The 24,078-nt window shown below is 49.5% G+C and overlaps 1 protein-coding gene across 3 annotated transcripts in view; it reads right to left on the reverse strand.

The window, feature by feature from the left end:
* Positions 1-901: 901 nt before the first annotated feature.
* BCL2L1 (BCL2 like 1) overlaps positions 902-24,078 on the reverse strand; it is a 53,615-nt gene continuing 30,438 nt past the window's right edge. For all 3 annotated transcript variants that reach the window (XM_068986934.1, XM_068986935.1, XM_068986933.1), the window contains exon 3: positions 902-2,532. In XM_068986934.1, coding sequence (XP_068843035.1) covers positions 2,395-2,532 — 138 coding nt within the window. In that variant the 3' untranslated portion in view covers positions 902-2,394. The remainder of the gene's footprint in view (positions 2,533-24,078) is intronic.

The following is a 24,078-nucleotide window of genomic DNA, read 5'->3' on the forward strand; positions in this document are numbered from 1 at the left end:
AAGCTCAGGTTCCATATTAAATGCTGTTAGAGCACTCACTATGAACTTCTTGGCCTCAGATGGGTGCTTCACTTTGGGATTATAATGGTATCATTATTTCAAAACCTTGAATCACCCATGGTTCCTCTTTCTCTCTAGAGCTCTCTCCAATCCATCAGCTGATCTTGTGGGATTATCTTTAAAATGTTATCTGACTCCTTCTTATCTCCTTCCCCACTAGGGCTTTCATGTCTTGCCATGCTTCCTCAGAGTCATTCTGTTTCCACCTTTGCCCTGCAACAGAGCCGTCCTTATATTCATCTCCCTGTCTCCCCGACCAGAATGGAAGCTCCATAAAGGAAAGGGCTTCTCTGCAGAATTCCCAGTGCCTAGGGCTGGGATTGTCTGGTGTCTGAGACAATAGAGAATCTGCCTACAAAGCAGGAGACCTGGGTTCAATCCCTGGGTCAGGAAGATCCTCTGGAGAAGAGAATAGCAACCCACTCCAGTATTCTTGCCTGGAGAATTCCATGGACAAGGAGCCTGGCGGGTTACAGTCCATGAAGTTTGAGTAACACTTTCACTTTTGTTCAGGACTGTGCCTACACAGAGCCAAGTGGGCACTTGACTGTGCCTCCCACTAGAATACCAACTTCTGAGGGCAGGGACTGTCTGTCATGTTCACACACAGTGCCCAGCACACAGCAGGGGCTCAAAGCAGACCCAGGGTCAGGTGGAGAAATTTAGGACCAGAGTGAGGAAGAAGGGACTTGTCCAAGGTTAGGGCAGCAGAGTCAGCACAGGTACCGGACTCTCCTGCGCCTCTTCTGCCAGCCCAGCGTCCCCTCCCGGAGCACACAGGAGCCCAGGCCCTTTGCTCACGAAGAACACATTTTATTACTGAACTGCACCTTCACTTTCACACAGACTATTTCAAAGAGCTGGAAAAAGTGTGGGGTGGGGGTTGGGGGAGGGACAGGTGCCTCTCAGGAGCCAGGACCCCCGGCTGGCTTCCCCAGACCAGGGCGGGGGGTGGGATGGGGTGGGGTGGGGGTGCAGGGAGCACCAGGCTGTTCGATCTCCGGGCACCAGCTCTCCACGTGCACACGCACTGCAAGCCAGCACCTCCTCACACATAAATACAGACACGCTTAACAAAAATAGTATATCATCTTCACAAGGAATAAAAACTAGTTTCAAATATGTACAGCAGAGAGCCCGGGGTGGCCGGGGCTAGGCCTGGACCCCCAGGGATGAGACAGGCCATGTGTGGAGCAGAGGAGAGAGGGAGGTCAGAAGAGCTCCTGGCCAGGCCATCCTGACCTTGGCAGCCCGGCTGCTCAGGCTGAATGGGGGTGGGATACAAATTGTTCAGGCCAGGCAGGGCTGGCCCCTCTGGCCAGTCCCAGCTCCACCCCACGCACAAGGCTCTCCTTCCTGCCCTTCCTGCCTGAGGTAGGAAGACCCTAGGGCTCCCACAGCTGCTCCCTGTAGCTCCCCCTCACCTCTGGACCATGGCCCCTGAAACCCACCGGCAGCAGCCCAAGGCAAAGACGCCACAGGCTTATCTTCTTGCAGGAAGTGAGGCAGCTGAGGCCATAAACAGCTCTGCGGCACCTATCTCAGGCCCAGTTGGTCCCTCAGTCATGGTCATGGAGCCAGGGAAGGGGAAGAACTGGGGTGGTGCTAAACTGCAAGGCCACCCCAGCGCTGGCATGGGGTGCTTTCTACAGCTATAGTCCCTCCATCTCGGGTGAGGCCGGCCTCCAGCCAGAGACCTCCAGAGGACACTGGGGTTGGGGGGAGGGACTTTGGCTGGGTCAGACGGGGGGAGGGGGTCCTGGTCCTTATTTCTTTATCCCAAGCATCCTGAATCCCTAATTAGTCAGAAGTGGGCCCTAAGTGGCTCTTGGAGGGTGGGGATGAATGGAGGGGGGGGGGCGGCGCCCAGGGCCGGGAGGAGGGGGGAGACAGGAAATGATCAATTCTGAGGCCACAGACATCAAAATGAAGGCAATCTATTGTCTCTCTTTCTGGGGAAAAGGGTCAGAAAACTTTCCAGCTCCCTGGCAAGAAAGCATGCTCAGGGACCCTAAATGCAGAAGGGGACCCACCAATCGGGTGGGGCACTCCAGCCCCCAGTCACAACCCCCAACACCTGTTAGCTTCCACCGGGGCAGGTTCTAGGGAATTTTGTGGGTTTTGATGCCACGAGAATTGAGGAAGGCAGCTCTCACAGAAGCATGTAAATTCTAGAAAACTAATTGCGGGGGACCAGGTCTAGGCCCAACCCTGTGATGTGTGGGTGGCTGTGGGCTCCATGGAGTGGTTCTCCTGGTGGCAATGGTGGCTGGACGGAGAGATGTGGTAGGGGCAGGACGGGGGTGTGTCGGTGAGTTGGTGGTCAGTGTCTGGTCATTTCCGACTGAAGAGCGAGCCCAGCAGAACCACACCAGCCACAGTCATGCCCGTCAGGAACCAGCGGTTGAAGCGCTCCTGGCCCTTCCGGCTCTCGGCTGCTGCGTTGTTCCCGTAGAGTTCCACAAACGTGTCCTGCCGGGGGACAGAAGAGAAGGGAACTGTGTGAGTTCTCAAACAGGAATCTGGATGGGACAAAGTGGGCGGTTGGCGTGTGATGACCTTGCTGAGCCGAAAAACTGCTGCTGTCCATGCCCGCTTTGGCCCAGATAAAGGGTTAAGGGCGGCTCTTCCTCCTGACCCTCAGCCGGGGATAACCAACCCATTTTACTGCTGAGAAAACAGGTGCAAAGTAGAAGAGTTCTGTCCAAGGTCAGCCAGCTAGGAAGTGGTCCCTCAGAACCTGAGCTGGGAAAGAGATGGGCAGGGAACTGAGGGAGGCCAAGGGGCTGGAGCAGGAGAGGAGGAGAGGGGAGGAGATGAGCCTGAAGGGGTGAGTGAGAGCTGGAACACCTGTGGTCTGGAAGCCTGGAGGAAGCAGTTGAGCCTGAGGGCAGAGCAGAACTACCAGGCCTCAGCCTTTCCACTGCTCTAAAGGAGGGAGAGAGGGAGGAAGGGGGTGAAAAGAGACAGGGGAAACTCTCAGAGTGATTCTGGGGCAGGGCAGGTCTGCAGGAAGCCTCTGACCAGGGCAGGCTGATGGGTGGGCAGAGCAGGGTGGAATAGAGAGGGCAACAGCAGTGCAGGACTGGGACGGGGTCCATAAGGCCCTGTCCCCTACCCCAGGGGGGCAGGACCCGGGGCCCAGGGGGAGGTGAGCAACAGTCCTCTGCCCTGAAGCTAGTCAGGAGGGAAGCACATGATACCACAAAGGAGGGGCTGCGGGCTGAATGACCCAGCCTAGGGTAGAACCAATCTGTGGGGGAGGCGGAGGGGAGCTTGGAGCGCCCTTTAATGAGGGCACCTTGCACCCCGTTTGTCCTTTAATCCTCTCAGCAATGCTGCAGTGCGGGCTGTCTCTCCCCACTGGCAGACCAGGAAGCCCGGCCTCTGAGTGCAGAGGAACTTGATCAGGTCACCCAGCTTTGTGGAGGAACCGGAATCTAAACATCTGACATCTAGGACCAGTGTGCTTCGACTCCCCAGGGAGGGAACAGACCACTGGCTGGTTCCAGAGACTGTGGTCTTGCTTCTCCACCATGAACTCACACTGTGGGCCCACACTCTACCTGGGCCAGAGTGGCTGAGCCATGGGGTGGCCCCCTCAGACCATGCCTGCCATTTCTGGTTGGCTTCCACGTCCCACCTGGACAGTTTGCTCACTATGATATCTGCCAGGCCCTACTTCTAGTCTTGACGACACCCCCTCACTCCATGCCAAGATTTTTTAAAACATAGGTCAGGGTGTGGCACACCAACAGCTTTTCCTTGCACTTAGAATGAGGGTCATGTCCGTTCATGTCCCTGGTACCTAGCAGAGGGTCATACACATTGAACTGACAACTTGACTCAAAGAATCCTCTATATTTACTAAGCCATTAGGGAGGCAGCAGTGATGTGTGACCCAGAGCAGAGTCCTTCTAGAAAGGGGAAAAGGCACTGGGAAGGGAAGGCGGGCAGGTGGGGAAAACCCCACCACTGAGCCCGTCACTCCATGCTCTCGAGCTTTCCAAGCCTCCCCATCACAGACGGAATCGAGTCTTCACCAAGGCCAATGAGGTCCAGTAGGCCCCAGCCCCTCTGCACTGCACATTCTACTCTAGCTGCCTGGGCTGTTGCTGCAGCATCTGCTGAGCTCAGGACCTGCTGCCCTTGTGGCTTGGAGCACTCGACCCCAGGCTCCCTCATTTCACTCCTAACTCTGTTCAAATGCCATCTCCTCAGGGATGCCTTCCCTGGCCACCTTGTCTAATATAGTACCCCCTACCCTGATCTCTCGCTACCTATTCCCTCACCTTGGTCTATTTTTCTTCTTAGCACTTTCTGGAAGCAGAGCCTGCCCTTTTGGGTCTTTGTTTTGACTGATCTCCTGCAGTAGTCATGTCCTGATGAGGCACAGAGGCTGTCCTGTTTCTATATACCCAGAACCCAAAACAGTGTCTGGCACAGAGTCAGTGATCACTAAATACATGAGGAGAACAAAGGTTTTACATGCCTCCTAAGTTCCAGATACTGTCATCCCCGTCACCTTCATCAGAATCCTCAGATGTAGCGATCTGAGCCCCATGTCACAGATGAAACAACTGAGGTACAGAGTCGGAAAGACCTTGCCTGGGGTCACTCAGTTAACAGGGGGCAGAGCCAGGATCAAAGCCCAGGACTGCCTGGTCCCAACCTGGGAGCTGCTGTGAATGTGAAAGTCGCTTTCTGCAACCCCATGAACTATGTAGGCCAGAATACTGGAGTGGGTAGCCTTTCCCTTCTCCAGGGGATCTGCCCAACCCAGGTCTCCCACATTGCAGGGGAATTCTTTACCAGCTGAGCCACAAGGGGTGCTGCTACAGCAGGAATATTCCCCATGTGGGGGCTGGGGTGGAGGGGGCCTTGGGCCTGGGAAGAGAAGGGCAGTGGCAGCAGCCAGAGTCCTTACAGTTTGGCCTTCATCCTGCTTAGCCTCCCTAGGTTTCTTGTTGGACCAGAAAATTCTTACAGGAATTGAAATTTTTCTGGTCCTAAGCGAAGGAGGCCCCAGGTGCAGTCACGAAAAAGACTGATCTGTGATGAGGGAGTCCTGGGCTGTGAGGAGCATGGGAGAGGGAGCCATGGCCAGAAATTATCCCAAGGGGCCAAATGTCCCACAAGAAACCAGGGACACTGGGCTGCAGCCAAAGTGGGAGAGGCCTGGCTCCCTCGATGGGAACTTTCCTGAAGTAGAGGGCTGGCAGCCACAGGAAATTTTCGGCTCTGGGCTGAGCTGGAATAAACAGGCCCCGTCCCTGCAAGGGCACAAAGCACTCACTGTCCAGGAACAGTCATTCCAGGGTGGAGGGAACATTCTCCTGTCGGTGCCACGGAGACAAGTCTCTGATCGGCCCAGCCCCCACCCGTGCATTCCCGCGCTTGGACAATCTTCATCTCCATTTCAGAAGCTCCTCCTGGGGAGGGGGGAGAGGATCCTGGGGATTGCTTTCACAGAGAGAGCAGGAGCAAAGCGGGGCGTGCTGTTCCAGGGCGGGTGCCGGGGAGGCAGTGGCGTGGGTATATTTAGCCCATGGTTCACACGACACACTTGGAAACAAACACAGCCATTTTCTCAGCAGGCGGCTGCTCTGGATAAACAAACAGGATTGCAGAGCTGCCCTGGTCTGGAAAAGCAGAGATAAGCCCCCACTGCTGCTCAGTGGCTCCCACTGGTTTGAGCCAGAGCTGCCGTGGTAGACAGGGGGTCAGATGTAAGGTGGGCGGCAGGGAGGTCCCAGAGGCTTTCAGGAGACCCAGCCTAAGGGACTATGTGCATTCTCAGTGTGGGGCAGGGCAAAATGGGGTAAGCTTCTCTTTGTAGTTGTGAGCGCTACCATGGGATCCATGTAGGGGTTTTCAGGACCACTGGGGACAGGTGGAGAACCATGGATTCCTAGGCTAGAGACTCGCAGTCAACAAGGCCCACCTACTCACCCACTCTACAGTTTCAAAGAGCCAGTTTGTGGGAGAGCTTGGCCTCTACCATCTAGCACTGGGGCCCTTCAGAATGGTTAGACAAGAATCAGGGTCCCCAGGACAAGTAAGGCTGGGACCACTTTCAAGGTCCTGCCTCCAACAGTCCCGGCCACCTGCGTGGGATGGCCACAGCCACACAGCCCAGAGTGCTTCAGGCCCCTGAGCCTTGGCCAGCTCTGAGCCCTCTAACTGGTAACCCTCCCCATCTCCGCCTTAGTCAGCCAACCCTACCCAGCTTATGTGACCACTTTGGAGTCCTGTCTTCCAATACTTCACTACTTATCCTTCCTTCAACTCCAGCAGGAACATCTTTGTACTCCCAGAGATTCTGGACCTTTGTTCATACCGTAACTACTCGCTGTCTACCGTGCCTTGGGCCCAGCACTGAACAGGACAAACAAGGTCCCTGCTCTCACAGAGCTTATGTTCTAGTCCATGCATTCGCCATGGGGGTGGCGTGAGGACATAGCACAGAGAGAGATACACAGCACAGCTGTGTTATTCAAACTTATGCCAGGGCAATTAAGATAAACATGTCTAAAAACTAAAAAGACTCCTTAGTAGGGAGTGGTGAGGAGAAAGTAAGGTTGAGAAACACAGTCCTAGAGAGAAGCGAAGAGAATAAGAAGCAAGACAATTTCAGATATGATGGGGTTTTGAAGAGAGTAAATCCTAGGCAGGTGGCGAAGAATACCAGTGGACTGATGCAGGTGGAGTGGTCAGAGGAGGTCTCTCTGGGGGAGGGTGGGGAGTCTAAACTGAGTCCTGAATGACTAGGTGGCAGTGGCCAAGGGAGGATCAAAAATCTTGGGTGATGAGACTTCCCCGGTGGGCCAGTGGCTAAGTCTGCAGTCCCGACACAGGGGGCCCAGGTTTGATCCCTGTTTGGGGAACTAGATCCCACGTGCCACAACTAAGACCCAGTGAAGCCAAATGCAAAGGAAAAAAAAAAAAAAAACAAAACTCTTGGGTGAAAAAGAGCATGTTCCAGCAGAAGTACCAAGTGCCAAGACCCTGAGGTGAGAAGGAGAGGCAGCAGCGTCCCCAGGTTGAGGCCCTCTGTATGGTGGTCTCGCCTGTCAGTCCGGGGACTCGGTATAGGCAGGGATCAAGACTGACATGTCTGAAGCCAGGGGCTCATCCAGACAGGCACAGACTGGCTTCAGCTAGATCTCTGCCCAGACAAAGTCAACTGCACGATGAAGGTTACCTTGCAGCCACCTGCAATCCTGCAGAAGTCGGGAGAAAGGCTGGCACAGCATTGTCCTTGAGCAGCAGTCCAAGTGCCAGTGGACCACCTGCCCTGCCAGGGGCTAGAACACACTTCCTGCTTGAACCCAGTCAATTCTCCACTACTCACCCTTCCCTCTCACCTCCCACATCTCGACGCTTCTCCCGAGTGGCGTAGCTTTGAGCAGGTTACTTTGCTTCTTGGGCCCATAGTGTCCTCACTTTTTAAATAACAGTATAATATTTTTAAATAACAGTATAATATCTGGGACATCCCTGGTGGTGCAGGGGATAGAAATCCGCCTGCCAATGCAGGGGACATGGGTTCACTCTCTGGTTCGGGAAGATCCCACATGGCGCGGAGCAACTAAGCCCGTGCGCCGCAACTACTGAGGCTGTGCTCTAGAGCCTGGGAGCCGCAACCACTGAAGCTCGCGACCCAGGAGTCCATGCTCTGCAACAAGGGAAGCCACCACAATGAGAAGCCCGCACACTGCAACTAGAGAGCAGCCCCAGATCACCACAAACGGAGAAAGTCTAAGAAAAAGCAACGAAGACCCAGTGCAGCCAAAAAGAAAAAAAAAAAAAAAAAACACACACACACTCTCTGCTATGATGGCAGCTGACCTTTATACCACACACGTGAACGTTTTGCCTGCTCCAGGCACTGAACTGAAGCACTTCACTCCGAGGAGGCCGTATTCCCTGGCGCATGCACAGTCACGTGCGCCTGAGTGTTTCTGGTCCTGTCTCCCCAACTAGACTGTGTGTGGTTTTTGTCACTTGTACCTGAAGAAGCTGGTGCTGCACCTAGAACACAGCAGGTGCCGTTCTAAATGAATCCATTTGAGATGAACAAATGAACAAATGAATGACTATGTTCAGTCAGCCCTCAGAACATTTTTATTGGAGCCTCATTCTACAGATGTCAAGATGGTGGCTTCCATAATCTCTGTCCAGCAAGTGGTAGGACTGGGATTTGTCTGAGTTCTGGCCTCTTACTCATTCTGAGGTCCAATCTTGCCATCTTGGGTCCCTGCTGTCTTCACCCATAGAGAACTAGGCTCCTCAGTGGCGGCAGCAGCAGCTGACATTTCCAGAGCACTTATCTTGCAAGACCCTCTCCTTGGTCCTTTCTGTGGATTGGTTCATTAAACCGTCTCTACGCTCTGTGGGCCAGTAGGTTCTACTATTAACCCACCAAACAGCTGATAGACCCGAGGCCCACAGATAATGTGTGACTTGCCCAAGGTCACACAATGGTCTGGTGACATGACTGGGTTGCCTGCACCAAAATCTGGCTCCAGTACCTTTGCTCCTAGCCTCTACCCAGTGCTCTGCTCACTTACGAAAGGACAACTGTTCTCAAGGTCCCGTCATAGGCCAGGTGCATGCACTATTGCTGAAGGAGGTCCTCACTCTTAAGCTCAGGTAGGCCGAGGCTCAGAGATACTGAGAGACCTGTCTCAAGTGGGTAACTGAAGAATCAGTTCATATTCTGGGGCAAGGCCTATAGCCCTGGGTTGCTCTAGGAGGAGGAAGGTGGCCTGAAGCACCAGCTGAATGAATGAGTTCTGGCCCCAAGCCAGCTGAGGGGAACTGGGTGCCACAGGAAAAGGATGTGACGAAGGCCAGGAGAGAAAGTGAAACCCTTCCGTCCTGGCTTTAGCGGAGAACAAGCACCGCTGCCAGACGGGCCCTTCCTTCCTCCAGTGTGACTCTGGAGGGCCCAGGCCCACTGCTTCCTTCCTGCTTGGTTATTTCTGGAAAGAGGTAGGTGGAGAAGAGGAAGGGGCTCCTAGCAGCCCAGGGAAAGTGCCAGGAACATCAAGAATGTACCTTACCCGGCCTCATCAAAGCCCTGCACAGGCAGGCCATGAGTCACTTTCTGCTCTTGGACTCAGTTTCCCTGAGGGAGAGGCTGACAAATGCCAACTGAATAGACAAATGAGGCTTTGCTAGGAGATCTCACAGAGATGGCAGGCAAGTGGGCAGTGGGGCAAAGGAAGAGGCCTTATCACTCTCTCAGCAGGGAGCTGCAGGCGGAGACTCGGAAGAAGTGAGGTTTGTGGTTGGAATCCACTTCCCTTGGGTTTCCCAGTGGGGTGGGAGGCAGGGGGGTGGGTTGTGTGTGGGCTTCAGCAAAATGAGAGGAACACAGCCTCTCTCCTCCACCCTGGGGACCACAGGCCTGGACGTAGGCAACTCAGAGAGGTGGCTCCATGGGGCAGGGACTAAGAGATGGGTGGCTAGAGAGCTGGGCTGACACCTCAGCTGAGTCAGCCCAGTTGGTGGGTGGCACAGCAGGCCTCTCTACTTCTGAACCTCAGTTTCTCCTGCTTTGACTTCACAGGCAGGATGGTGAGAAAAGGGGATGAAAGCACTTGGTAAAGCAAAGCGACCTTGGTGTTGTGGTAGAAGAGGGTGGAATGGAGAGCCCAAGCCATTTGGGCTGTCGGGGCTATTTGGAGGCATCCTTACAGCAAACTTCTTGGTAATCTTTCTTTAAGTCTGCCCTTGTCAGCTGCCAGCCTCTCCTCCCCCGCCTGCCCCCCTCCATTAGTTCTAAGAAGCTAAGCCTGACAGATGTGCTCATTTCTCAGAAAAGGAAGTGGTTGTGCCGGGAGGAGATAACACCTCCGTTAGGGAATTGAGAAAGCTATCAGGCCCAGCAGTGCAGCGCAAGCTCTCCACCGCCTCAGCTCAGAAGCCAGGTACCAGTCTTGGAGGCAGATAAAGGTAATTCAGAAAAGTCTTTACCGGGGGCACAGACGCTCATTTAGGGGCTCTCGATCTCCTTCCCAGGGAGTGATGGCTGAGATTTACTGAGCACTTACCAAGCACCAGGTGTGGTGCCAAGACCTTTGTTGTATATGTAAATTCACTGAATCCTCATAAGAACCCCATGAAGTAAGTGCTATCATTACTCACCATGTTACAGATGAGGAAACAGGCACGGAGAGATCAAGTGACCTCCCAAGGCCATCCAGTTCATAAATGACAGAACAGGGATCTGAATCCAGGCAGTCTGGCTCCAGAGCCCAAAGGCTTAATGGCTCCTGGGCAGATGCTACCTGCTCATATGCATTCATTCCCTGGAAATCTGAAAACTCCCCTCATCTCAACCTTATCTCATCCTTGGTAACTAACTCCCTATCCACTCTTTTCTAGGTATTTTTATTTATTACTTAGTCATTTTATTTCTGGTTGCTCCGGGTCTTCACTGCTGTGTGCAGGCTTTCTCTAGTTGCGGTGCCCAGGGCTTACTGCAGTGGCTTCTCTTGCTGCAAAGCACAGGCTCTAGGTTGTGGCACACAAGCTCAGTAGTTGTGGCTCATGGGCTCCAGGGATGCAGGCTTCAGTATGAACGCCGTATCTTTCATGAGTAGATGGCCACAGCCTTTCATTCTTCTCCCAGTGTCCAGGGTGAGAAGGACCAAGGCTCAGCCTTGAAACAGAATCAGAGACTCAAGAGTGACCTTAAAAGATGCCCATCCAACCTTCCATGTGATGCTCAAGCTCACCCCTAACATCCTCACTTCCCAGTTGAGGTTCAGAAAGATGGAGTACAAATCTATAGATACAGTACAATCCCTATCAAAATATTAATGGCATTTTCCACAGAATTAGAATAAATAATTATGAAACTTGTATGGAAATACAAAAGACCTCCAATAGCCAAAATAATCTTGAGAAAAAACGAAAGCTGGAAGTATCATGCTCTCTGATTTGAAACTATACTACAAAGCTACAGTAATCAAAACAGTTTGGTACCAGCAGGAAAAAACAGACACATAGATCAATGGAACAGAGAGACCAGAAATGAACCCACACTTACATGGACAACTACATGCAAACGAATCAAACTGGATGATTCTCTCACACCATGCACAAAGATAAATTTTAAATGAATTAAAGGCTTAAATGTAATACCCAAAACCATAAAATTCCTAGAAGAAAACCCAGGCAGTATGTTCTTTGATTTGTAATACGGTATTTTTTGGATACATCTCCAGAGGCAAAAGAAACAAAAGCAAAAGTAAACAAATGGGACCACATTAGACTAAAAAGCTTTTGCATGGAGAAGGAAACTATCAACAAAGCTAAAAGGCCACCTACTAAAAGGCAGAAGGTGCCTTTTAGGAGCTAAAAGGCAGAAGATACCTGCAAATGATATAGCTGATAATGGGTTAATATCCAACATATACAAAGAATTCATACAATGAAACATCAGAAAAACAAATAACCAGATTACAAAGTGGGCAGAAGATCTGAACAGACATTTTTCCAAAGAAAACATACGGAGAGCCAACAGGTACATGAAAAGATGCTCAACATCAAGAAACATTCAGTTCAGTTCAGTTCAGTCGCTCAGTCGTGTCCGACTCTTTGCGACCCCATGAATCGCAGCATGCCAGGCCTCCCTGTCCATCACCAACTCCCGGAGTTAACTCAGATTCACGTCCATCAAGTCAGTGATGCCATCCAGCCACCTCATCCTCTGTCGTCCCCTTCTCCTCCTGCCCTCAATCCCTCCCAGCATCAGTCTTTCCCAATGAGTCAACTCTTTGCATGAGGTGGCCAAAGTACTGGAGTTTCAGCCTTAGCAACATTCCTTCCAAAGAAATCCCAGGGCTGATCTCCTTCAGAATGGACTGGTTGGATCTCCTTGCAGTCCGAGGGACTCTCAAGAGTCTTCTCCAACACCACACTTCAAAACCATCAATTCTTTGGTGGTCAGCCTTCTTCACAGTCGAATTCTCACATCCATACATGACCACAGGAAAAACCATAGCCTGGACTAGACGGACCTTAGTCAGCAAAGTAACATCTCTGCTTTTGAATATGCTATCTAGGTTGGTCATAACTTTTCTTCCAAGGAGTAAGCGTCTTTTAATTTCATGGCTGCAGTCACCATCTGCAGTGATTTTGGAGCCCCCCAAAATAAAGTCTGACACTGTTTCCACTGTTTCCCCATCTATTTCCCACGAAGTGATGGGACCGGATGCCATGATCTTCGTTTTCTGAATGTTGAGCTTTAAGCCAACTTTTTCACTCTCCTCTTTCACTTTCATCAAGAGGCTTTTGAGTTCCTCTTCACTTTATGCCATAAGGGTGGTGTCATCTGCTTATCTGAGGTTATTGATATTTCTCCCAGCAATCTTGATTCCAGCTTGTGTTTCTTCCAGTCCAGCGTTTCTCATGATGTACTCTGCATATAAGTTGAATAAGCAGGGTGACAATATACAGCCTTGACGTACTCCTTTTCCTATTTGGAACCAGTCTGTTGTTCCATGTCCAGTTCTAACTGTTGCTTCCTGACCTGCATATAGGTTTCTCAAGAGGCAGGTCAGGTGGTCTGGTATTCCCATCCCTTTCAGAATTTTCCACAGTTTATTGTGATCCACACAGTCAAAGGCTTTGGCATAGTCAATAAAGCAGAAATAGATGTTTTTCTAGAACTCTCTAGCTTTTTCCATGATCCAGCAGATGTTGGCAATTTGATCTCTGGTTCCTCTGCCTTTTCTAAAACCAGCTTGAACATCAGGGAGTTCACGGTTCACGTATTGCTGAAGCCTGGCTTGGAGAATTTTGAGCATTACTTTACCAGCGTGTGAGATGAGTGCAATTGTGCGGTAGTTTGAGCATTCTTTGTTATTGCTTTTCTTTGGGATTGGAATGAAAACTGACCTTTTCCAGTCCTGTGGCCACTGCTGAGTCTTCCAAATTTGCTGGCATATTGAGTGCAGCACTTTTACAGCATCATCTTTCAGGATTTGAAATAGCTCCACTGGAATTCCATCACCTCCACTAGCTTTGTTCGTAGTGATGCTTTCTAAGGCCCACTTCACTTCACATTCCAGGATGTCTGGCTCTAGATGACTGAACACACCATCGTGATTATCTGGGTCGTGAAGATCTTTTTTGTACAGTTCTTGTGTGTATTCTTGCCACCTCTTCTTAACATCTTCTGCTTCTGTTAGGTCCATACCATTTCTGTCCTTTATTGAGCCCATCTTTGCATGAAATGTTCCCTTGGTATCTCTATATTTTCTTGAAGAGATCTCTAGTTTTTCCCATTTTGTTCTTTTCCTCTATTTCTTTGCATTGATCGCTGAAGAAGGCCTTCTTATCTCTTCTTGCTATTCTTTGGAACTCTGCATTCAGATGCTTATATCTTTCCTTTTCTCCTTTGGTTTTCACTTCTCTTCTTTTCACAGCTATTTGTAAGGCCTCCTCAGACAGCCATTTTGCTTTTTTGCATTTCTTTTCCATGGGGATGGTCTTGATCCCTGTCTTCTGTACAATGTCACGAACCTCCGTTCACAGTTCATCAGGCACTCTATCTATCAGATCTAGGCCCTTAAATCTGTTTCTCACTTCCACTGTATAATCATAAGGGATTTGATTTAGGTCACACCTGAATGGTCTAGTGGTTTTCCCTACTTTCTTCAATTTAAGTCTGAATTTGGTAATAAGGAGTTCATGATCTGAGCCATTAGGAAAAGACAAATCAAAACCACAATCAGCTAATAGCTCACACCTGTCAGAATAGCTATTATCAAAAAGACAACAAATAACAATCATTGATGGGGATGTGGAAAAAAGGGAATCCTCATGTACTATTGGTGGGAATGTGAGTTGGTGCAACCATTATGGAAACAGCATGGAGATTCCTTAGAAAATTAAAAATAGAACTATTATATGATCCAGCCTGCCTGCTAATGCAGGGGATGTAAGTTCGATCTCTGGGTCAGGAAGATCCCCGAGAGAAGGGATCTTGGCAACCCACTCCAGTATTCCCACCTGTAAAATCCCATGGACAGAGGAGCCTGGTGGGCTACATTCCATGGGGTCACAAAGAGTTGGACATGATTGAGCATGTGCGCGTGCACACACACACCACAGAATTTAGCAATATCACTCTCTGTATATTTATGTGAAGAAAACCAACACGCTAATTAGAAAAGATAAAGGCACCTCTATGTTCACTGAAGCATTATTTGCAACAGCAAAGATACGGAAGCAACCTAAGTGCCCATCAACAGATGAATGGATAAAGAAAATATGATACAAATACACAAAACTAAATACTAGCCATTCAAAAAGGATGAAGTCTTGCCATTTGTGACAACATGGAGGGACCTAAAGAGTATTATGCTTAGTGAAGTAAGTCAGACAGAGAAAGACAAATACAGTATGGTTTCACTTATATGTGTGGACTCTAATCCAAAACAAACAAACAAACAAAACCAGAAATACAGATACAGAGAACAAACAGGTGTTTAACAGAGGGAGAGGGGTAGGGACAGAAAAGAAATAGGTGAGAGAGATGAAGAGACATCAACTTTCAGTTGCAAAATATATAAGTCTTCATGAGAATGAAATGTACAGTGTGGGGAATATAGTCAATAATTATGTAACATCTTTGTATGATGACTTACCTTAACTACACGTACTGTGGTGATCAGTTTGCATTGTATAGAGTTATGGAATCACTATGCGGTATAACAGGAACTAACATAATGCTGTAGGTCAATTATATTTAAGAAATCAAACAGGGACTTCCTTGGTGGTCCAGTGGCCAAGACTTCATGCTCCTAATGTAGAGGACGGTGGGGCTGGGGTTCAATCCCTAGTCAGGGAATTAGATCCCACATGCCACAACTAAAGATCCTGCGTACCCCAGTGCAGCCAAAGAAATATTTTTTGAAAAAGAGATCAGATTTGTGGTTACCAGAGGCAGGGATTGGGGGTATGGGGGGAGTGGGAAGGAAGAAGGTGGCTAAAAGGTGGAAACTTCCAGTTATAAATTGATACTAGGGATGTAATGTACAAAATAAGTATAATTAACACTGCTGTATGTTATATATAAAAGGTTTTAAAAGAATAAATCCTAAGAGTTCTCATAAGAAACAAAACTTTTTTCTACTTGATTTTGTACCTCTACGAGATGATAGATGCTCCCTAAACTTATTGTGGTCATCACTTCATGATGTATGGAAATCAAATCTTTATGCTATAAACCTTAAACTTTTACAGTGCTGTATGTCAAATACATTTCAATAAAACTGAAAGGAAAAAAACAAACAAAAGGAAAGCTGGAGCGTCCTGATTACACAGTAGGTCTGTTTCACTCCAGATGGTCCAGAACCATGCAGTTATCTACAGGGCATCGCCTGCTTACACACTTGCAGTAAAGAATCCGCCTGCCACTGCAGGAGACGCGGGTTCCATCCCTGGGTCAGGATGATGCCCTGGAGAAGGGAATGGCAACCGACTCCAGCATTCTTGCCTGGGAAACCCCATGAACAGAGGAGCCTGGCGGGCTACAGTCCATGGGGTCGCAGGAGTCAGATGAGACTTAGTGACTAAACACCACCACCACATACACACTTGTGAGAAGGGGCTCCCTTCGTCCTGTGTGGATCATTTCATTTTTGAGCAGCTCTTTTGGAAAACATTTCCCTTTGATCGGCTCTAATGGAAAACTTTTTGCCTCTTTCCCTCTACCGCCTGTCCTAGCTGGCCTTAGTTCTGGTTCTCTCTCCTCTGCTGCTCTCTTCCAACTCTCCCAAGGGCTAACCAAGAAGGTAACATGGGCTAGCAGAAAAAGGTTAAGGCCCTGAGCCAGGTCCTGCTGCTCTCTGAGTATCAGCTTCCTCATTTATAAAATAGCAGTGCTATCTAGATGAGGCCAAGGATGGTGACTAGTTATCTTCTTTTTCTCCACCAAGGTGGGCTCCTACAGCAAAGAGCACGCAGGGACTCAATAAGTCTTGCAATTAGACTAAGATGTTTAGCTTTGGACCTCATTAATAATATGGGAATTAAAGATGTACTCATTTCACAAGAACATTGTGAAAATTCAACAGTAATTCATGTAAAGGACTTAGAACTATATGTGACACCTAGTAGATTTGCAATAATTTAAGTAATTATTACTGTTCGTATTATTAGACCAAGGCTCAGCTTGAGTCTTAGGTCTTTCTCCATGGTCTGCAGGGTTTCTTCAGCTTTGTCTGGGGCCAGGCTGCTTACTCCTCACACACCATTATCTGTCAGCCTCAGGATCTTTGCTCACATTGGTCCCTATGCTGAGCTCTCTCCTGCTTATCTCTTAGGTCTCAACGTGCAGGCCTTAAGGAGGCTTTCTGCTCTCCTGCTCCAAGTCTCCTTGGGCTCTCTCACCCATTTGCTGAGCTGCTCATTTCTGACCATGAGCTCTGTCTCCTAGGCTGAGAGCCCAGTGCTGGGCCCAGAGAAGGCGCTGCTAAGTAGGCTGACAGGTGGGAAGGAAAGAAGGCCAGTTCCCTCTCTCTTAAGCCCCACCTTCATTGCCTGCAAAAACTAGGAGGCCCCAAGATACCAGGTGACTGACTGGGCAGGGTACCTGGGGCTCCCCAGATACCAAGTTCTCCCCAGCTCAGGAGAAAGTTCTGGAAAAGACATCTGCACTGTGTTGACACAACAGGCAGGAGGGACTAGGGTAGCAATCTATAAGGAAGAGAGGTTTGATCTCTGGGGCCAACCCCCTTCCTAATTCTCTGCTGCCTTCTGGGGTCTGTGCCTCTAAGTACTCCACGGTCCAAAGCAGCCACTCCCTCCTCCTTTCTGCCCAGGGCTGCCCTACTCTGACACTGATCAATGCTGCAGGCTGTGAAGCGCAATGGGCTGAGTGTCAGCAGGTGTGGGTTTTGTGTCCCAGTGCTGTCACTGGCTTGCTTGGGGGTGAGTCCATTCCGCTGTCTGGGATGCTGGGAAAGTCTGGGACTTTCCTCGTCTGTACAGTGAAGGCGATCATCTCAAAGGACTCTCATTAGTGCTGCAGCGTGAGGAAGATGAAAATAACTCACACATGGGCAAATAACTGACTACCTGTGTTCTCTCTCAGCGGTATTCGAAAGATCCAGTCATTTAGTGTGGAAGGTGAGGCAACATTCTGGAGTAGAAGGACTTGTTGCCTCCACTTCAAAGCCTGCTGAGCCTTGCCGTTCAACCCGCAGATTCCAGGGCAAAGGGCATTGGGCATATCTATGACCAGGGCCAGCTCCTCAGAAGGCCAGACCTTGCCAGGCTCTGCCCCAGTGGCCTCAACCTCCTCACCCCAGCACCGCCTCCAACTAGTCCAGACAAGTCCGGGTATTTTCAGCCACCTTTATCTGATCGGAAATGTTTGGCATTCCACAGCAGAAGGCAACAGCTCTGGAGGATTTGGGGACGAGAGCAAATCCCTGCAACCCCTCCCTGCCCCCCAACACATAAGAATGCTCTCACATACAGCGTGTGAAAGTTGCTCAGTTGTGTCCGACACTTTGCGACCCTGTGGACTCCTCTGCCCATGGGATTCTCCAGGCAAGAATACTGGAGTGGATAGCCATTCCCTTCTCCAGGGGATCTTCCCAAGCCAGGGATCAAATCCAGGTCTCCCACACTGCAGGCAGATTCTTTACTGTCTGAACCACCAGGGAAGCCCCTCACGTACAGCCTTGTAACCAAAACCTCAGTGTTGAAGGTTCCCTCAGGCTGCAGCCTCCCCCCTTCATCTTCATTGCAGTCCACCAACCCCCTCAAGGCACACGATAGCAAGACGCCTGAGACGGGTGTCAGGAAAGCTGGAGGATTCTGTAGCCATGATACTGAGGGAGGGGACACCTGGAGGTTTCCTGCTCATAGTCAATGCCCACAGCACCAACAAACTGCAGAAGACCACCACCACCAGCACGTTCAACCTCTACTCTAAGTAGATGGGAAAATGAGACCTGAGGAGGCAAAGGGACCCCCGCTCCCGTCGCAAGGCCTCTTGACTCCTAGAGTCCAACAGTGTGGGTTCTAACCCCAGCTCTGTGACTGCCGGACCTGGGGCAAGATCCTTTATCTCTCCAAGCCCAGGGTACTGTCTACAAAGTGAGAACACTGCCATCACAGCCTTAGTGGCAAGGATTAAAAGGACCATGGAAAGTGCTCAATAATTTTTAGCTGTTGTTTTTTTATAGCTAAAAATGAACGGCCCCATTTGTGCTTCTCATATTGTAGTCTCATTACTTATAGCTACAAATAACAACAACAAAAAACCCCCACAGCTCATACTGACTTAGCCCCTACTTGAATTCTCAAAATCTTCCAAGTAGGTGTTGTCCCCATTTTACCAAAAAGGAAACTAAGACTCAGAGAGGTGAGGAAACTTTGTCTGAGATCTGGTTACCCAGTGAGGGTGTCTGACTCCAGGACGCGTTGTCTGCCAGCGCAATAGGACAGAAGCAGAAGGATGTGACTAAGCTCTTCCTTCCTTCCCCGCTCACCCACCCACCCGATGCCCACTACTTGCTGAGGATACTGAGCCTTGGATCAGAGACCATTTTGAGGTCAGGGCAGAGGCATGTCCTTGGTACTCCCCCTGGGTTTCTTGGTGGCAAGAAGAGAAGTATGCAGATGGCTGCTCTGCTTCCCTGTTGTCTCCTAACCCAGCCCCTGCAAGGCCAGTCCTTGAAGAGACCTCCTCCCTCCATCTGGTCATTATCTTGGAAACAAAAGTCATGCCTAGTAGCTTTGGTGGAGCTGTTAGCTGAGGTCCAAGACAGACCATGACCCCTTTGTGGGTTGACGTGTGGGGCTGTAGGAGGATTACCTGCTTAGCTCTGGACACTCATTCGTTTCACAAATCTTTATTAAGAGCCCACTAAATGCCAGGCACCATGTTAAATGCTAGAGATAAAACAGCGACTAAATTAGAAGAAAATTCCTACCTACCTAAGTTTATAATTTAATGGGACGAGACAGGAAATAAACAAATGTCAGATGGTGGTTAAGTGCTGAAAAGAAAACTAAATGAGAGAAGGGGTTAAAAAGAAACATTGAAGAGGGCAGAATTAAAACCCTGGTCAGGGAAAGCTTCCTTACGAGGTGACATCTGATCAGAGTCCTAAATGAAGTGAGGAAACAGGCACTGCAAGGATCTGAGGAAAGGCAGGGGAAGAGCGAGGGCCAGGCCCCGAGGCAGGAACACACTCGGGGCACTCCAAGAACAAGGAAGATGTCAGTGTGGCTGAAGCTGAGTGAATGAGGGGAGAATGACAGCGTGGGGTCTGGTAGTGGCCAAGGGTCAGAATGTGCAGGGCCTTGACAGCCATTTAAAGACCTGAGCCTGTCCTCTGCGTGAACACTGCAGGGTTTTGAGCAGGGGAGAGACATGATCTGATTTTGATTTTAACAAAGGCCCTCTGGTTGCTGGGTAGAGATCTGCAGGGGTAAGGGATTGGCGATGACCTGATGCAGCCATCCGGGAAGAACGTGAGGGTGGCTTAATCAGGATGGTGCCAGGGAAGCTGGAGAGAAGCAGTCAGATTCAGAATTTATTTCTTAACAGTAAAGCTGAACGGATTTCCTAAGGGATTGGATATGGACCACGCGAGTTGCTTGCTTCTCTGGCCCTGTTTCTCATCTACAAAAGGCAGAGTAAAAGGCCTTTGAGGATTTTTTTCCCAGCTTGATAACTATGGGAACCCTGTGGAAGGAAAAATGAGATAAAACCACTTCTGCTGTCAAAGCCATTTGCTCACCTGACCTTCAGGCACATGCAGGATCATGGAGTAGCCAGACCCAGGTAGGGGTGGGCATAGCTTTTTGATAAGGGGAGGGGAGGGGCATCAGAGCTGTGCTATGTGTATCTAGGGCCTGCTAGGCAGAAAGTGCTCAATGTGAGTGAATGAGGCAACGCCGGGAGGCCAGGATGTGTACAAGAACCTTCCAGGTCCTTCCAAATTAACAAAAGAAGCCTGGCCCAAGGGATTCCTCTTCCGGCTTTCCTTTTGTATCCATTACATGGGCTGAGTCTCAAGTTCCCGTTCTTCATGAATGGGAGACTAAGATACCTGAAATCACCAAAGTAGAATTTCAGGGCTGGAAGGAAGCAGAGACATGTCTGGCCCCCTCTAAACACAATTTCAGCCATCACTGTTTGAGTTTTATTTATGTGTCATGATTATTAGGAACATCTTCCTATTAATTAATTGACTTACTTATTTTTATTTTCATTCGAGTTCACTCTTTTAAAAATTTTTTTAAATGGAGATAACTGCTTCACAATATTGTGTTGGTTTCTGCCATATATCAACATGAATCGGCCATAGGTCTATACATATGTCCCCTCCGTCTTGAACCTCCCTCCCACCCCTTTAAGTGGTCGCATAGCACCAGTTTGAGCTCCTTGAGTCATACAGCAAATTCCCACTGCTTATCTATTTACATATGGTAGTGTATTTGTTTCCATGCTGCTCTCTCCATTCATTCCACCCTCTCCTTCCCCCGCTGTGTCCACAAGTTTGACTCACTTTTTAAACACTTAGATGTACGGAAAAGTCTTAACCTACTCCCCAGCTTGTTCTTTGGAGAAGGCAATGGCAACCCACTCCAGTACTCTTGCCTGGAAAATCCCATGGACAGAGGAGCCTGGTAGGCTGCAGTCCATGGGGTCGCTAAGAGTCGGACACAACTGAGCGACTTCACTTTCACTTTTCACTTTCATGCATTGGAGGAGGAAATGGCAATCCACTCCAGTGTTCTTGCCTGGAGAATCCCAGGGACAGGGGAGCCTGGTGGGCTGCCGTCTATGGGGTCACACAGAGTCGGACACGACTGAAGTGACTTAGCAGCAGCAGCAGCAGCAGCTTGTTCTTTCTGCATCTTTCCTCTTTTTACTGAATGACAGTGGTTTCATCTGTCCAGGTATGGAAGCCTGAAACACCTTGCAGTCATCCTTAAGTCCTCTCTAGCTCTGCTCTGTCAGCAAATTCCTCTGAATATATATTTAAAACTTATCCAGAATTTCACCATTTCTTACCACCCCCACCGTCCGAGCCAACATCATTTTCTGCCTGTGTTGTTATAACCACATCCTTCCTGATTTCTCCGTTTCTTCCCTCTCTGGTCCTTCACACCGGAGCCAGCAAAAGAGTCCTCTAAAAGCAGTAGGATCCAAACCTGTCTGCTTAAAACACTCCGCTGCCTATCCTTCCCATCTCACTCAAGAGGAAGAGCCACTGTGTCTCACCACGGCTTACACAAACCTCTGTCTTCTGCCACCCTCCTTTGTGCACTCTGTTCTAGCCACACTCATCTCTGCTCTTCCGCAAACATGCCAAGCACACCCTTCTTACCTTGGGGCTTCTGCACCTGTTCCCTCCGTTTAGAATGTTCTTACCACTGACTGTCACATGGTTTACTCCCTCGGGTCACGCAGATCCCTGCTCGCATGGCTCTTTCTCAGAGAAGCCTTTCCCAATCACTCTTTATTAAAACAAACAAATACCAAGTGTTACCTAGCCACTTTCCATCCCAACCACCATTCCCTGTCTCTTCTGAATGCAAAAACTCCATACAGGCAGATCTCCCTGTAGTTAGAACGGTGCTGGCATAGGCAGACACTCAGTACGTATTTGCTAAATGAAAAACTGGAATGAAAAGGCAACATATTATTATTGATATAAACAGAAAACTAATATCATTTGCCACAAATGAAAACCAACATAAAATAAAAACACTATTAAAAATTTTTAATGTTTATTTGCATATCATCTGTAAGTTATCTTGAAGATAATTGGTACCGATCCTGGTCCCACATCTTTATAAAGGAGATATATGAGGTCTCCAGCAGAGAGCTCAGGAAGAAATCAGCCAGTCAATTAGAGGCCAGTTCAGAACAGCCACACAGGTGCCCTTTCCCTGGCTTGGAACCATAGCCCTGCCCTCCAGAGTGCAGGTGAAGAGACTGAATCTTGGGATGGGCACAGCCAGGCTGGACCAATGGAGCCTATCTGAGGGGCCAGGAAAGCTCACCCCTTGGACAGGCACGGAACTGGCAGCTCTGCTAAAGAGAACAAAGGCCAAGCTAGAGGAGGCTCGTGGGGCTGCACTGTGGGGGACGGGCATGCATAAACCTGTAGGCAAGGTCCATGGAGACCAGACAGCTGAGAGCAGAAAGGAAAACAGGCTAAGTCCCAAAGGGTGGTAGCTTCAATCCCGTAAACACCAGACAGGCATGGGGGTTCGGGTGCAGGCCTAGGGGCCCAACTGAGCCCAGGGGGAAGACAAGACCTTCCCAGTCTCCTCCAACAGCGATGATGATGCCAAGTTGCCCTGAGCAGAGCACTGCCAACCCTGCTACTACTAACCACAGCAGGCATTAGACATTAGCGGAGAAAGAGACAAGGACACCCTCCTAGTCCCCACATCCAGATGGTCTCTCCCAGCACCCTCCTAAGTCCTAGCCAGCTCCATCTACCTGGGCCCTTGAGGACTGGACCCCTGTTTGGAGGGGAACGTTCTTTTCCCATCCCCACAGGGCTGAGCACATGTGGCTGCAGGTGCAGGGGGTAGATCGAGAGCTGTTATAACTGCCAGGCCAGCAACGCCTGACCTACATCTCCATGGTTGGTCATGCAAAGAAAAATACCAGGGATTTCCGTTGGTGTTCACCCAATGCAGCTGCCAAGGGAAGGCTGGGCCTTTTGAAGGCCTGTTGTGAGCGGGGTGGGACAAGTGGTAAGCTGGCTGGGACAGGCTAGGGGCTGGCCTCTGAATTATTTCCTGGCTTTGAGGACCTCCTTAGCTTTCAGAGAATCTATCAAATTTTTACCTTTTTTCTACCAAGGTCATCTACTGAAGCTCTCCCTGCCCCCACTTCTAGTATATCACTCTTAGTAAGAATTGAGAGAGAAAGAGAAAATGAGAATGAAATTCTATTTGGGAAAAAACTGCCCAAACTAAACATTTGTTCTAACTGTAAACTGTTGGGATTTGGATGGAAGGTTTAGGTTTGCATAGAAAAAAGGCAATTTGGAATCCAGTTTTGCAAGGTAGTGTGAAAACAACCTGGGACCTCAGTGTCAGGATGCTGGGTTTATTACTGCTCTGTGGAGAGCAGAGACCTATCTGGCTGTGGACAAGTCAGTTAAGCACCCTGGCATCGCTCTTCTCATCTGTCAAGTGTGGAGGAGGGACCAGAGGATCTCTAAGGCTCTCTCTGCCGCTCCAAGGTGCTTTGATCCGATCCCCAAGGCCTTCCTTTGGCAGGATTGCACCCCACCCCCATTACGATAGGGGAGCAGCATTGTGTAAGAAAAAGGTAAGCTCTCTTTGGCAACAAGAGACCAGAGTTCTAACCCAGTGTTGCAATTTATTAACTTAATGTGTAGTCTTGGGCAAGTCACTGTAACTCTGGGGGCACATCACTTTTTTCACATGTAAATCAAAGACTTGAAAGTGGGTTGAAAAAAGCACTAGAGGAACTCCGGTGTTATTGTGCCTCCCTTACGTCACTGACCCCTTAGCATACACCTGCCTCCTAAAGGGCATGTTCTTCACCTGTAAGTGCCTCAGCCTGCAAATCAAAAGACCGTAGAGACAAAACAGAGGGGGTTGTGAGAACCCCCCTCTAACCTCCTTCTATCTGATTGCAGAGCTTGTGTTATCCGACTACAGAAATGTGGAGGTGGCATGGATAGTGGAAAGGACTTGGGATTTGGAGTCAGAAGACCTCAGTTCCCTTCATGGTTGAGAGGAAGACCTCCTCTGTACCTTCCGGCACAATCAGAGGCTCAGTGAGATAACGCAAGTGCGCTCAGTTGCTCAGTTGTGTCTGACTCATTGTGACCCTTTGCACTACAGCCCGCCAGGCTCCTCTGTCTGTGGAATTTTCCAGGCAAGGATACTGAAGTAGGTTGCCATATCCTCCTCCTGGGGATTGTCCTGGCTCAGGGATCGAACCTGCATCTCTTGCATTGGCAGGTGGATTCT

The sequence above is a fragment of the Capricornis sumatraensis genome, chromosome 15, assembly GCF_032405125.1.
Source record: "Capricornis sumatraensis isolate serow.1 chromosome 15, serow.2, whole genome shotgun sequence".
NCBI classification, from domain to species: Eukaryota; Metazoa; Chordata; class Mammalia; order Artiodactyla; family Bovidae; genus Capricornis; species Capricornis sumatraensis.